The sequence below is a fragment of the Oreochromis aureus genome, linkage group 14 (genome assembly GCF_013358895.1).
Source record: "Oreochromis aureus strain Israel breed Guangdong linkage group 14, ZZ_aureus, whole genome shotgun sequence".
Classification (NCBI taxonomy): Eukaryota; Metazoa; Chordata; class Actinopteri; order Cichliformes; family Cichlidae; genus Oreochromis; species Oreochromis aureus.
Genome location: NC_052955.1, coordinates 24,622,844 through 24,637,138, shown reverse-complemented (window position 1 = coordinate 24,637,138; position 14,295 = coordinate 24,622,844). Strand labels below are relative to the sequence as shown.

Below are 14,295 nucleotides of genomic sequence, written 5' to 3'. Positions count from 1 at the left end.
AGACCTCCCCCATTGCAGTAACAGATAAATAAACAAATGACAGAAAAATTCCTGTTTGTTTTTTTTTTTTAACTCTCTCCTATAGAATTCAATTTTTACAACGGGTTCACAGTGAAAAGACAAAAAAGTATAATTTTACCCATTTATTTATTTGTGTTGACAGATTTCTTTCATCGACTACAATGTGAAATTGCACTTCTCATGGATTTTAAATGTGTAGTAAACTTCTATACAACAACAGAAAGGGGATTTTCACTAATCCAGCCCATTTAAGATTCAAGTGTGCTGCATGAGCCACAACATGAAATAAGTTTGACACTCCTGATCTGGTCAAATCAGGGACTTTACACAGTCAAAGGTTCAAGATGTGTAAAATGGGTTCAAATTGCATTATTTGTAGTGAGAGCAAAGTGCATGTTAAATCATAAGACGATTGCAGATTGCATAGTAAAGGAAACAAAACAACTAGCAATGTAAGATTTTACAATTTGAATGAAAATATTTACAATAGACTTTATAGGCTAGACCGTATTAATATAATAAATCTATCAATCTTTTAATGAAAGAGCATGGTTGTCTTTGTCTGTGTGTATGTGTTAAAGTTAGTTTGTTGTTTTACAGCATGTTCACAGCAGTGTGCAGAAAGGAAGTTTGTACACATCAATAGCCTTTCCATAATCAGGATTTTCAGCAAACAGTAGTTTATCATGCACCCGTTGTTCCTCAAAGACAATAATCTGAAAGAGAGCAGAAAAATAAACACAGATCATCTAGGTTTTTTAGTTACAAGTTACACTTATAATTCATGTTCCATCTTTTGATATTACACAGGTACCTCATTCTCTCCACTTCTAAGCCAAGGTGCTGGGAGATAAAGGAAATGCTGGGGGCCAATAAACCAATAACGTCCAAGGTTCTGCCCATTGACAAATATAACGCCTTTACCCCAACTCTGTGGATAAATACACTATCATTATGAATAAACAGAAACTGGCTACACAGCATGTATTGTTTAAAAAAAAACAACCTCTAGCTTGCTTGCTGGTTAGTTAATGTTTTCCACACAAACTGTTATACTCACACGAAGGCTGACAAAGGTGTCTTTGGGAGGGCCATCGACACAGAGCCTGGCCTGGAAAAACCCGGGGACACAATGTGACTTGAAGTCAGTTTTCCATTGGCCTGAATTTGTTAATCTAAAACAAGAGCCACAAAAGACATACTGTTATCAAAGTGCACACTGAATCTATACAAGGAGACTTGAGCAATTTTTGATTGAATCTTCCCTTTAACATAGACAATGAAAAGGTCCACGTACACTTGGAAACCTGCCATTCTAAACACTGTACAATTTTGGCAAGAAAGACGTTTTTATCCAGATAACAGACCTCTTTATAAAGCTGGGCTTCATATCTAAGCAGGAGATGGAAAATCCTCTCAGTGGGGTGTTGTTCAACACAATGTCTCCCACAATACCTGTAATACATTATAAGAGCAAAAAAAGATGTAATGCAGACACTCTGTGTGCTGTGCATGTTAAGTTATCTTTTCCATGGCTTTGAATAAATAAAAAAGCATAAAACATTTCTTTCTTTCAAATCTTTGCCCCGGTGTTCTCAAAATTCTGAAAAACTATTTTAGACATTTTTCTGGATATGGATATCCATATCCAGAAACCTCAAATAAAGAATTATAAACTGAATATTCCTTAGATACAGTTATGTCCTTTTTACGTTACTTTAAATGACTGAGCAGTGATTTTTTGTGTTACTGTTTCTTTCATATCTTTTATATATATATATATATATATACATATATTTTAACTATAGTCTTGATTGCAACTGACAGGTTTAATAGTGCATGCAGGAAAAGAAAACATGTGTCCTTTCAACCTCATTAGGAAATGAATACTTTTATTTTACTAGCACTGCTTCCCTTAGGCAGTATCATTCATCTACATATCATGCATTTTCATTGCTGTGCAGATGATACCCAGCTCTATCTACCAATGAAGTCTCGTGACACACACCAGTTAGTTAAACTGCAGGAATATCTTAACAACCTCAAATTTCCGGTTTCTAAATTCAGATAAAACTTACGTTATTGCACTCAGGCCTAAAAAAATTGTGGTGTCTAACCAGATACTTACTCTGGATTGTATTAACTTTTTCTTCATACAAAAAAAGGCAAAAAATAAATAAAAATAAAGCAGTAAGCATAGAACATCTTTTAAGACTAAAAAAATATGTGCCCTGGCCTGAAAGTCCATACAGCTATGGCAATCTGACAGCAGAAGTATTATTATCATTATGAAAATTTGCTGACTTTAAATTGTGAAAAAGTTCTGAATGACATTTTGTCAAAAGACTGAAACAGTCACTTTGATATACAGTAGCTATGTAAAAAACACACGGCAACATGTGGAATACCTTTGCGCTGTTCATCCAGAGCTTTCCCATAATTCACTCTTCCACAGTTCTCCACAAGGAAGCTTAATGTCCTCTCCCCCTTTGATATAGAAAAAATTAGTGCTTTAAATATTGAGTATAAATAAAAGGTGACTATGTACAATTTTCTTTGATTTTATGAATATTCCAAGTCCTAACATACATGTCTATGGACTGTGGGAGGAAACCATAGTGCGCAAAGAGAGTTTACGGCACAATTAACTAATGGCACTATTGTGTTTTGTACTGTTGTGTATGAGTGACCAAAACCGTCTGCAAAATAACTTCATTCCAAAGACAAATCTGGGGGTAAAATGGGATGATTAAGCATATTAACCCTAATCCTTAATTTAAGTATCACTTTATAAAGTTTGGAGTAGACAAAGAAAAAATGATCAGCACCTTCCCATCAGGGATTGCAACCTCATGAGTCTTGTAGTCCAAACAACCAACACACTCCCTGTTCACAAAAACCTGGAAAAGATTGAAAAGTCACACAAGCAGGATAGTGTATAATTATGCTGTATTTTGGATCTGTGGTCATTTTATCACTAGTATGCTCTTACCAGCGCTCTGTCTCTAATGTTGTTCCTGGAGTTTAGGGCTCCTCCACCAGTGATAGTGGTTTCATACAGTGTATAACCATATGACTGACCGTTGTTATTGTTCACAGGGAGATTCTCCATGTTCACTGGCCTGTCTGACCTGTGCGGCTGGATAAATAGGAGGTAAAATCAAGTAAATAGTAAAACATTAAGAGAAATTTAAGAATTTGACACATAATGCAATTTGATCAGATCTCTTGCTGCATCACACCACATGGGGAAAAAACAGGAGTAGTGTTGGGGCTTGGAAAATTACAGCTTCTTAATGTAAGCTTTCACAAGTGCTCATCAAAGACTACGTGAATCACATTCAGAAAGGGGAAGAAACACAGCTAAAGGAGAAGTATGGTCAAACCTAACCGCCAGTTGTGAGACATCTGTCTTAAGCATATAAGCAGCGGGTTGCCAGATCGCTGCACAAAGACACACATGCTGATAACAGCAGCGTCATGTCTGTTTGATACTCGTTGTACCATGTTTGCTCTCCTTCCACCAGGGACCCCATATTTATCTGTTCTGATCTAGTTTTGTCGGTTATACTATGAACTCTCATACCAGATAGGCGCTTGCCATCTGCAGCTCACCTTGTCGCTGAATTGCAAGACGTCCCACAATGACAGGTGTTGCTGGATAAGAGCAGGGCCGTAAGCTTTCCTCTCGGGAGAAGAGGGCACTCCAGGAAGATGCTCAGCTGTGAGTTCGCAAAAACATTCAGTCATGCCTGAGTTAGACATTTTAGTAGATTTACATTGTTTTTCATAAATTAAAATGAGTATGGATCCTTAAGAAGAGCTTACAGTGGTACTGGCTGAATAAATTCCTCAGGTGGTGATATTTTGGAGTGCAGTCCCCAGCTTCAGATAGGGGAGCATCATAATCTGCCAAGAAACCATTGAAACCACTGACTTTGTAAAAGTAAATGTTTGAAAAGTGAAAAATATGAAAAGTGAAAAGTGAAAAATAAATACAATATAAATTAAGGGACCAGGTCATGCAGGGCTTTAAAAATCAGCAATAAAAATCTTGAACTCAATTCTAAAACTAACAGGTAGCCAGTGAAGGGCTGCAAGGACTGGTGTAATGTATCGTTGCAGGAAAAGATATTCCTCAAACATGTAAAACGCTTTTTTGTGCTTTGATCTCTGAGCTCTGGGGTCGAAGGTTAACCCACCCTACCGTAACTGGTGACCTGAGATTTGTAGGTGCCAAAGTCCATTGCACCGTTCATGAAGCCAAAGGTGGTTCCGCCATGAAACATGTACAGATTAATGGAAACGCCTCGATCCAAGATCTCTGACACCACAGCCAGCATGTCTGTCATAAAGGGCAGCACAGATTTTCCACTGTAGCAGTATGTGACAACATAACACACACAGACCAACAAGCAGCAATATAGGGATTTTTAAAGTGCGTATTTACATTGTGCCTAAACATTTCAAATGAATAGACACTGGTCACTTTGAATCTTGTCATAAAATGAACATATGCGTGGAAAAATTGTATGACTTGAGAAATTTTGTCTTAAGAAACATTTCCAAACCCTCGGCGTAGAACACATGATGATGTTCTCCCCAGACGTCAAACCATCCAGACCAGTACTCCATCACCATGAGAGGTTTCTGGGGCTACACAACAGAACACGTGTATTAAGTAGGCTCTATTTCGCTCTTTACTGTCACTGGCTGACTAAAAAATTACCATCAATTCGTAATAAAAATCCCAAAAGAAGTATTTCTCAGTTGACTTAAATGTCTTTCAGATGGAAATGTCAGCCTGTCATGACAATCACAGATCATCCGTTACCATCACTTACCTGTATGTCAGCCAAATGTTGGATGGCTCCAAATGAGAGTCTCTGAAGGTTCACTGTTTTTAGAGCTGAAATAAGCACATGTCACATTCTCAAACACGATCCAATAACAAGGACAAACTCATAAAGTAAAAAGCAAACAAAGGACACAGACAGCGATTGTTTGTATCTTTCTCAAGGTTTATATCAGTGTTATTACCTCCTTCCACCCCTCCACATCTTAAGCCCTCCCAGTTGTCTGAAGTCATCAGAAGCTCTTTGATCCCTCTGGACTGGAGACACTACAGCAAAAAAGACAACGAAGGGTGCAGGAATCCATCATGCTGCAATGTCACAAACCATTTTAATGATTACAACTGGCAATAATACACTCACATTCTTTATAAATGGCATATATTTGTCATCTTTTGCAAATGAGCCGTATTCGTTCTCAACCTGGACTGCAATGATCGGGCCTCCTCCTTCAAACTAAAAAACACAAAAACAAAACAGAGAAAACTCTAGTTATTCTTTTGGCTTAAAATGTAGTGAGAAAACAGCCACCTAGAATTACCATCAGAGGCTTGATAACTGAGATGAGCTTGTCAAAGTACAAGTTGACAGCATTTACGAATCCAGGATAAGTTGTCCTCAACTGCATCTCTTCATCTTGTAGCAACCAGCTAGAGAAAAAAAAAAGAGGAACAAGAGAGAAGAAATGTTGTGGTGTACTGCTTATTTATGGAACAGCTTCAAATTGATGGGAAGATGATATTACCTAGGCAACCCGCCCAAGTCCCATTCAGCGCAGATGTAAGGTCCTGGACGCAGGATAACCCAGAGACCCAGCTGTGCTGCTAAACTGACATAGGCCCTGAGACAGGCACAGATGCTTCATGCTCTTTTCAGAAATAAATACTTTGTATGTCTTTTATAGATAGATAGATAGATAGATAGATAGATAGATAGATAGATAGATAGATAGATAGATAGATAGATAGATAGATAGATAGATAGATAGATAGATAGATAGATAGATAGATAGATAGATAGATAGATAGATAGATAGATAGATAGATACTAAAGTAAGACATTTAGGTGGGAAACTTACTTAAGGTCCAGCTGATCCTGAAAATTAAATGTTCCCCTCTCAGGCTCATGGAGGTTCCATGGCACATATCTGAAAAATAAAGCAGCAAAGAATATATTCTTTGTCTCATCAGCAATAGTATAGTGTATAAGGAGGAGAAATGTTTAACAGGCCTTCCACATAGACCCTAAGCTGGTTTCTATTTGGCTTACTTCACCAAAAGAAAAGATACTTGTGATTTAAGGCGTACAGAATGTGCACTGGGAACGTACGTTGTGAGTGTATTGAGACCACAGGCCTTCATCTTCAGCAGCCTGTCCTCCCAGTAGGCTCTGGGGACACGGAAGTAATGAACAGAGCCTCCCAGGATGCGGAAAGGCTCTCCCTCTAGAGTAAACTGAGACGAGTCGGCCTTCAGACCCTCTAAACGACTCATTCTTCTCACATCAAGGTGATGTCTGCGGGAAAGAAAAAAAAATCACCAACATATAGTCTAACAGAAAAAGTTCCGTTTTTTAAAGCAGGTATTGCATGCTGGATTATGGTATTTTAAGCTGTGTCAAAGCATTTGAAACATTTAGCATGACATTACAGTAACAAATGATGCATTTAAGACATTGTAGTACCTGCAGACTGCACAGATAATGCATAAATTTTAGGTAGAATAAATGGAAAGCCTTACCAAGACTTAACATGAAAGTCGAAACTGCCAGCTACATCAAAAACACTGTCAGTGCTGTGGCTTGAAGCTGAGTTTACCAGAGCGCATTCGTGGAGGGGGGTGGATGGTGCTGGGAGGCCTCAAACACTGTGGATAAGGGAAACTATTGTTGTTTTAGAACAAAAATATAATAGTTCTCTCTCTTTCGCTCTCACTCTCTCTCTCTACCACTCAGTCTTTGTCAGTGAAGCACTGCCTTACAGAAAACAGAAATTACACTGTACACAGTAATGTTGGTCACTTCATACTTCTTTGCTCAGTTTTTACATGTTTTTTTTCTCGGTTTAGAGGGCAAACAGAACAACGTCACATTAACAAAGTGTACTTGACAGGAAATGCTAATGGTTCAACTTTATTGAACAACTAATTGTTCAATCAGTTCAACTGTTCAGTGTAATTGCGGTTACAAACATAACTTAAAGTATGACCAGGCAGGTGGGGCACTTTTGTTGAGATTTCTGGTTCATCAACCGTGCGCGTGACAAAGTAAACAAAAAGTTCCATGTGAATGAAAATTTGCATTATGAGGTTAGGGGCTGTTCACAATTATTTAACTTTTTATAAGCACACAAAAAGGAACCAACGAGTAGGGGTTTACTGGCTGATTGACATATTTTGAAGTATTTTCTAGGCATCTGATCACACCCCCCACCACCATCACACATCCTTAAAGAGTGGAAGTACCTCTCTAACCATATGGACAGGAAAAGTGTTTTTGTGTGCTTCTGCAAGGGCAGCTATGGTGAGGCCACATTCCAGTGCACACAAGGTGGAATCAGGCCTTCCAAACTGTGAAAGAGACCAAAGGGGGACAGGTGGCTGTTCCCTCGACCCTGAGCACCTAGGCCATTACAAGAAACCAGCTGAAAGACTCTTGGATCTGTAGCAGCCCGAAAAACTGTAACGCTAACAGCTGGTAGCAGGTATGTATATTCTAAAAAGCAAAAATTATGTTTTGTTTTTTTATTTTTGTTAAAGTAAAGTAAAGTAATTTTATAGCATTGTGTTTATTCAGAAAATGATCTCGTACATGGTGTACGTCAATAAAGTTAGCCGCTGTTGTAATTTCTATAGCTTCAAATGTATCTTCACCAAACAAAGTGATAAAGAAAAAAATGTTAAAATTTGAGAACAATCCCTTTCCTCCTTATTTGCCCGTTTTATCAGGTTTACACATATTTATTACACCTCATTAAACAGCATTCTGGATTGATTGCTTTCCTGCCAATGACATGGATTTTTATTTATTTATTCATTTAAATAACACGCAAGACAAAGTCAGCCACTAAAAAGAGGAAGATCTGTCTGTAGATCCCTTTTTTTTTTAAAAGAAAAAAACATCTGTCATTCAATAATTTATTTAAAAGAACTTAAGAGTGCTCGCCGTTTTCAATAAGCAGGTGAACTTTTTGACGGTCCCTAAGTATGCACTGTAGTAGTCGCGTTTCATTGGACTTTTCGGACTCGGACGCTCGCTTCTCATAGGTATAAGAAGCTTTATTTTGTAGCACGATCAGAAAAATACTTGAATTACTCATAGCGAATTCATTATTTTTTAATAATTAATTCCGGAAGTACGAATGCTGGCGTTATCATGGAATTCTTCACAGGTTTCACGAAACTGCGTTAAGCTAGCAATATCCTTAGTTCATAGACTCGTCTGTCAGGCTCCATGCTGGAAGGAGAAGACTCGGAAGACTAAACTGTGGAAATATGGCTTTTAAAAGGCGTTAACACAATAAAGTTCAGCGTGCTGTCATTAATGTATTGTTGTTACCAATGGAAAGCTCAGTGTTTGGTCTTCGTCTATCCTTGAAGCAACGATATTTTCTTCTACTTTGCGTCGCTGCCGCGGGAATAATTGTGTATCGCTTTGCAAGGTAAGACAAACACTGAAACAGCACTGTTTTTACCGGCTACTAACTTTTACTATGTGCATGAAGACTTCTCAAAGATCACCACGCCCACTGACACGTGAAATGTTTACAGTTTGTGATTGTTAAGCTCCACGAATCCATCCTCGAGCTTGGAGGTAATGGTCCGTATTGCGAGCTGCAGATTCAGCTCAGTTACACAGAGGCTGACCAGGGCACCTGTGAACGCGTATCTGGCTCACCTGTTGGACTCTAAGTAACAAGCTACTTGACTTTCACTGGCCCACTTTTCCCACACACATTTTATACTCAAGCCTAGTCCTGGAGAATTAAAAAAACAAACAAACAAAAACGTTGGAGATCTACATTAAAATTATTATTCTTAGACTGTAGCCTATGTGAAAAAACTGATCTTCGTTTTTCAGCAGAAGAAGACCTCTTCTGCCAATCGGATAAGGTAAAACTTGTGTGATGTTATTCAGCTGAAATATAAACAGCCCTTTTTTCAGTAAGGTTGGGATATATAAAATGTAAATTAGGCATGTAACCACTGCTTAGATAACAATGCAACAGGCCAGTAGAAATAGTAGATATAAAGAGTGAAGATAAGATCACAGAGAGGCTAAGTTCACCACTCTCTGAAAGATTGTGAGAGAAAATAGTTTAATAGCTGAAGAACAGCATTTGCCTGTCTAGATTTCCAATACAAGAATGTGTGGATTTCATCATCGGCACATCACTAAAAGATTAAACAGTATAAGGAGAAATAGCTACATCTAAGAGGAAATGCAGATAACCAGCGCTGAATGGAAGTGATCTCTGGGCATTCAGGCAACGGTGCATAAAAAAAACTTAACTTAGAAACAGAGAAACACTGTTTATCATTGCATGCGCAAATGGAAGACAAACATGAACAAAAAACTCCAGAAACTTTGAGATGTCCTCTGGGCCAGAGCTCAATTCAGATGGACTGAGGTGAAAAGATGTGCTGACTCTAAGTTTGAATTCTTTTTAGATAACATAGACACTTTCCTCTGCAATAAAAAAAGGAAGAGGCACTGTCCAACTTGTTTGAAACCGGTTTAAAAACCAGCTTTCATAGTGTTACACAAACCATAGGTAACCTGCACACTTGCAAAGGGACCAGTAAGCATGTAAAGTGATTATGTCGTTCAAATCAACATATTTGTTTGGGAAAGCCCTCGTGAGGACAATGCCACATCTTGTCAAGTCAAGTCAAAGTTTATTTCTATAGCCTCTGCTTTTAAGCCTGGATCTAGAAATGTCCTAGAGCAGATGGTTCTAGACCTCAGTGCTCTGGTAGGGTTTTAAAAGTTACGTTAAGTAAAGAGGCATCAAACCACTGAGACTCTTAAAAACAAGTAAAAAATTTTAAACTGGATCCTGAAAGCGACTGCACACCAGTGTAAAGGACACCAGTACAGGTTTAATGTCATCACATTACATTTTGATTGCATTTTGAACAACTTGCAGATGACGAAATAAGATTAGAGCCAACATATAAAGAGTTACAATAATCGAGACAAGAGATAATAAACTGGTAAATTACCCCATCAAAGTCAGGTGGCACGAGGTAGGCTTCACAGGGATTGAACAAAGCATGTCTTAACAAAACAGCTAATCAGCTAATGTTAATGTTAATGCACAGTCACACAGTGGTTCATTGCAACCAGATGACAGGAAGAGGCTAAGACACCAGTGGTGCTGTCTTAACCATCTAACGCGTTTGGGTTGCCCAAGTAAAATCATTTCTGTTTTACTTTTGTTCAGATGGAGGAATTTTGTATAATTTTGTATATGACATTTTGGACATATTACAGCAGCATGATTCTGCAGTGAAATACCCACCATCCAGTAAACACATTTAAAATATAATGAATTTAAAAGTATGACAAATTAGCTCTGAAGCAGCTGAAGTTATATAGTAACCAAGACCTTCAAAACTAAAGCAAAAACTAAATGTTTGCAGACATTTACTAAATCACTAAAAGAAATTATGATGATGTAACACTGATGCAACAATGTTGCCATTGTACTGTTTTTTTAATTAATATAGGTTTTAAATAGTGTAAAAACAAGGGTGACGCAGTAAAACACGAGAGATCTGGTTCGTGAATCTGGTAGTAAACATTTTATTGCAAGCTGACAAAAGACACAATCTCAGTATCTCAATATAGTGCTTACACTAACCATTGACCCCCAGAGGTGTGGCTTTCCTTTTATGCTCACCACGATAAGATATACAAGCTACCTATTACCTCTGCGCTTCAGTAAAGGAGATTTCTGCACACTTGCAACAGCAGATTTCCTTTTCTTGTTCAGCGAATTCTTTCGCACTTTCAAAGTTTTGCCTCTTAGGAACCACCCTGAAACAAGAAGAATGAACCGCGTGGAGGGCCTGAGAGCCAACTCTTCTCAGTTCACTCTGGAGAGAAAACCTTTCCTCATCCTAGGAGGCTCCATTCATTACTTTCGTGTCCCAAGAGCTTACTGGGAGGACCGGCTGCTGAAGATGAAGGCCTGTGGCCTTAATACTCTCACTACGTAAGCTACTACAACTCAAGACTGTCTGAACACATTGGTGAAAAAGTCATTGCCCATACTTCTATCAGGAGTTTGCAGCTGAAAAACATAATGCACACGTATGCATTTCAAAACGTTTAATTTCTTTTTCAGGTATGTTCCCTGGAACCTGCACGAGCCGGAGCGCGGGGTGTTCAAGTTTGAGGATCAGCTAGATTTAGAGTAAGGACTTAAGGCAAGGGAAGGCTTTCAGAGAATTCAGAAGATCACCTGCAGATGGCACTGTTATATTACTAAAGGCTTGAGTTTGCCAGCCTTGAGTGATTTGATATAGCTGAGATTATAAGAAATGTTTTAAATCAATTAGTGAACTTTGTCTGTCAGTGATTGATTGAGTTATTAATTATAATGTCATTAGGTGTGTTTTTTGTTTTCAAAGTACACGATGAAGGTTAAGGAAAATATTTTACAGTGAGAAAATATATTATTCATTTAAATACTTTATTGACTTTTATTCGTAATAAATGGCTCCCACTGACAGCTCATTTTACATCTGTTCCCTAGAGCCTACCTACGTCTTGCAGCCAGCTTGGGCCTCTGGGTGATTCTGCGACCAGGGCCTTACATCTGTGCTGAGTGGGACTTAGGGGGACTACCCAGGTAAAGATTTTAGATACGCAATCAAGTGTTACTGTATATTTATACATGTTTTGTATGTGCCTTAAAGCATTAGTTACTCTGGAATCTGTTGTGTAAAACAGCTAGTAGATTGCTAAGCAGTTTAACTTGATTACAGTACTGTGCAAAATCATTTCTTAATATTTTGCCTCCAAGAAAGCAGAGTTTTTTGTAATATTTAAAATGATCTTAAACAATAGTTCTCCAGGCTTTCTGAAGAGCTTTGAGATTTTTTTTTTTTAGATTGAGATTCACTAATTTTCAGTGCAGTTCTTTTACCTGACCCGTTTCAGTGGAATGTTTTTTTGTTTTGTTTTTTTGCTTGTTCAAATGATACAATTCAGTGATTCAAGAGTAAAAATGCTCAATTGATGGACTGGTGTTGTGTTTACACATAACAAAGAATTTACCAAAGAACCAATTTTAAATTGTATTTTAAGGCACTTTGTTACCAGCAGCCTGTCATAAACCGCTCAGTTTCACAGGCATGGAATAGTATTTGATTGTGAGTTGATTTAGAGGTGATTTCAAAGAACTATTAGCCTCATCAGAAATGGTCTCAGTGGAACAGTTGCTGACAAGAAGCCATTCGTAAGTAAGGAAAATATGTAGAAAAAAACGAGGCATGCTAAATTACACAAGAACTGGACTGAAAATCAGTAGCAAACAGGTCTGATGGAGTGATGAATGCTAGTATGACATTTTTGGTTAAAATGTTATCAATATGTATGAAGGAGGTTGGGAGAGAGGTACAACAGTGAGTGTCAGCAGTCATCTGCAAAACACAGTGGAGGCTCTGTCATGGTGTAAAGCTGCAATCTTCCAGTAGTGTTGTTGGAGATCTTGACACAAATTCATGGAATTATGCTCGGAGAAAAGTACTGTCAGATTTTCATTCACTGTGCAACACCATCTGGACAGTATCTGATTGCCCACGGCTTCATTTTTCAGCATGAAAATGATCACAAACACACTGTTAATCCAGTAAAAACATACCTTGATGAACAAACACATAGTCGCTAGCCATCATGGATTGGCCTTCCCTATAGCCCAGACCTCAATATCTTAGAGAACAGAACAACATCTAGAACATCTTAATAAGAGTTTTGGATGTCCTTCAAGAAGCATGAAGAACTACTCCTGAAGACTTTCATTTTATGTTTGTAGATGTTTAAATGAAGTGCTGCAGCCATTTTTCATTTTCCTAACAAAATATAAAGAAAACAAACTCTTGCACATTACTTTATAACTTCTATTATCAAGTGGTCCCTTTGCAGAGGGCAAAATTTGTTTAGTGCCTCATCATTAAGTCACGTGTTTTTTTTAAGTGTGCGTGGTTGACAAAAATTGCTTGGTTTCTTCTGGAAAGAAATGTTTTTGTTTATTTTCTACTTTGTTTTGTTTGTTTGTAAGACCCACCTTACAGGTTTGCACCTGCAGTACAACAGGGCCTCACATAGAGTCAGGCATATTAAGAATAAACAGCAATATGCAGTACGTCATGTAAGTTTGCCACTGCTGTTACTCGAATGAAAGTCACTGAGGACTACCAGCAGACTTTTAGAGATATATTGGAGACAGCCATAATTAAATCTGACAGGCACATCTCCCTGAAAAGATGAATTGATTTACTTCTGTAATCACGATAGATTCAGACAGATAATCAGATAATTGCTGGCAGGAATAAGGTAGTATTTTTAGAGCAGTATTTTCCTTTTGGGAATGTGAGGTCGAGGTAATTATTTGATAATTGTCAAATCTGAGCGAGAGGGAAAGAGAAATGCACTAAAGCATGACTTCCTCTGCTTGACGGTAGCCATTCTTAGGTCAGCTTGGTGCAGCTGTCTTTAAAATCTTAAAGTGAAATCCCATCACAACGCTTTGTGCTGTGATTTCTTTACAGCTGGCTGCTACGGGATCCCCAGATGAAACTGCGAACAACCTACTCTGGATTCACTTATGCAGTCAACTCCTTTTTTGATGAGGTCATAAAGAAAGCCGTCCCACATCAGGTAGTTTTCTATGAGTTTACTGAAAATGTAGAGGTCCTGACCTCTGTAAGTGAAACATGCTTATTAACATGCCAGTTGTGAGCGGGGGTGAGAAAAATGACTTACAGCAAAGTACTACTGTGTAAGAGAAATAACAAACAGATGTCACATACAAATTTAATAGATTTTCTTTTAAATTCAGTAAGCACGCCGTTTAAAAAGCAATCATGACTCCAATGTGATACAACAATTTTAAGATGATAACACTTTTATAACCTCAATCGCTACATCAATATTTTCATTACAACGTCCTGAAATGCCGTAGAGGGCCCGGGTGCCATTAAGAACGTGGTAAACAGTTTTAGCAATGCTTACAGTGGTTACCAGACACACTTGAGTTGCTTATCTTGTCTTCACAGCCTTATTTTTTATCAGCTCCATGCATCACTGAACACTAAAGCTTTCATATCTCAATGTTTTTTCCATTTTAACTATGCTGAGGATAGGAACGAGAAAGAACTTGTGTCAAGTCATACTGTATGTCCTAATATGTGGC

At 38.0% G+C, this 14,295-nt stretch overlaps 2 protein-coding genes across 6 annotated transcripts in view; one reads left to right on the top strand and one right to left on the bottom strand.

Moving 5' to 3' along the window:
• Nucleotides 1–144: 144 nt before the first annotated feature.
• LOC116323286 (beta-galactosidase-1-like protein 2) lies at nucleotides 145–8,962 on the bottom strand. Of its 3 annotated transcripts, none has more exons than XM_039622272.1 (20): nucleotides 8,577–8,962; nucleotides 6,614–6,755; nucleotides 6,204–6,389; nucleotides 5,953–6,021; nucleotides 5,620–5,715; nucleotides 5,416–5,524; nucleotides 5,238–5,330; nucleotides 5,062–5,143; nucleotides 4,866–4,930; nucleotides 4,593–4,677; nucleotides 4,229–4,366; nucleotides 3,850–3,930; nucleotides 3,637–3,743; nucleotides 3,014–3,160; nucleotides 2,850–2,921; nucleotides 2,430–2,508; nucleotides 1,389–1,476; nucleotides 1,082–1,196; nucleotides 836–952; nucleotides 145–737 (listed from the first exon to the last, which is right to left on the bottom strand). In XM_039622272.1, the coding sequence occupies exons 3-20, from the start codon at nucleotides 6,365–6,367 to the stop codon at nucleotides 627–629; spliced, it is 1,818 nt and encodes a 605-aa protein (XP_039478206.1). In that variant the 5' UTR covers nucleotides 6,368–6,389; nucleotides 6,614–6,755; nucleotides 8,577–8,962; the 3' UTR covers nucleotides 145–626. The 3 variants fall into 3 exon arrangements, with proteins under 3 accessions (XP_039478206.1, XP_039478205.1, XP_031599433.2); XM_039622271.1 differs by lacking the exon at nucleotides 8,577–8,962 and adding an exon at nucleotides 8,430–8,516 and having other exon boundaries at nucleotides 6,614–6,739; XM_031743573.2 differs by lacking the exon at nucleotides 8,577–8,962 and adding an exon at nucleotides 8,430–8,508.
• The window catches only part of LOC116323297 (beta-galactosidase-1-like protein 2), a 23,637-nt gene continuing 17,422 nt past the window's right edge, over nucleotides 8,081–14,295 (top strand). The window contains exons 1-5 of one of the 3 annotated variants that reach the window (XM_031743597.2): nucleotides 8,081–8,532; nucleotides 10,906–11,091; nucleotides 11,224–11,292; nucleotides 11,635–11,730; nucleotides 13,652–13,760. In XM_031743597.2, coding sequence (XP_031599457.1) covers nucleotides 8,432–8,532; nucleotides 10,906–11,091; nucleotides 11,224–11,292; nucleotides 11,635–11,730; nucleotides 13,652–13,760 — 561 coding nt within the window. In that variant the 5' untranslated portion in view covers nucleotides 8,081–8,431. Of the gene's footprint in view, nucleotides 8,533–8,967; nucleotides 8,984–10,892; nucleotides 11,092–11,223; nucleotides 11,293–11,634; nucleotides 11,731–13,651; nucleotides 13,761–14,295 lie in introns of those variants that run through there. The other 2 variants (XM_039622269.1, XM_039622270.1) reach the window with 2 other exon arrangements.

What these genes read in the sequence shown, in the direction of transcription:
- LOC116323286 (XM_039622272.1), bottom strand. Translation starts at nt 6,367, where the DNA reads ATGAGTCGTTTAGAGGGTCTGAAGGCCGACTCGTCTCAGTTTACTCTA. An exon ending in TTGCAATCCCTGATGGGAAG is followed by an intron (nt 2,509 to 2,849) that starts GTGCTGATCATT and finishes TCTATATCAAAG; the next exon opens with GGGGAGAGGACATTAAGCTT. An exon ending in TCTGGATGAACAGCGCAAAG is followed by an intron (nt 1,477 to 2,429) that starts GTATTCCACATG and finishes AATGTATTACAG; the next exon opens with GTATTGTGGGAGACATTGTG.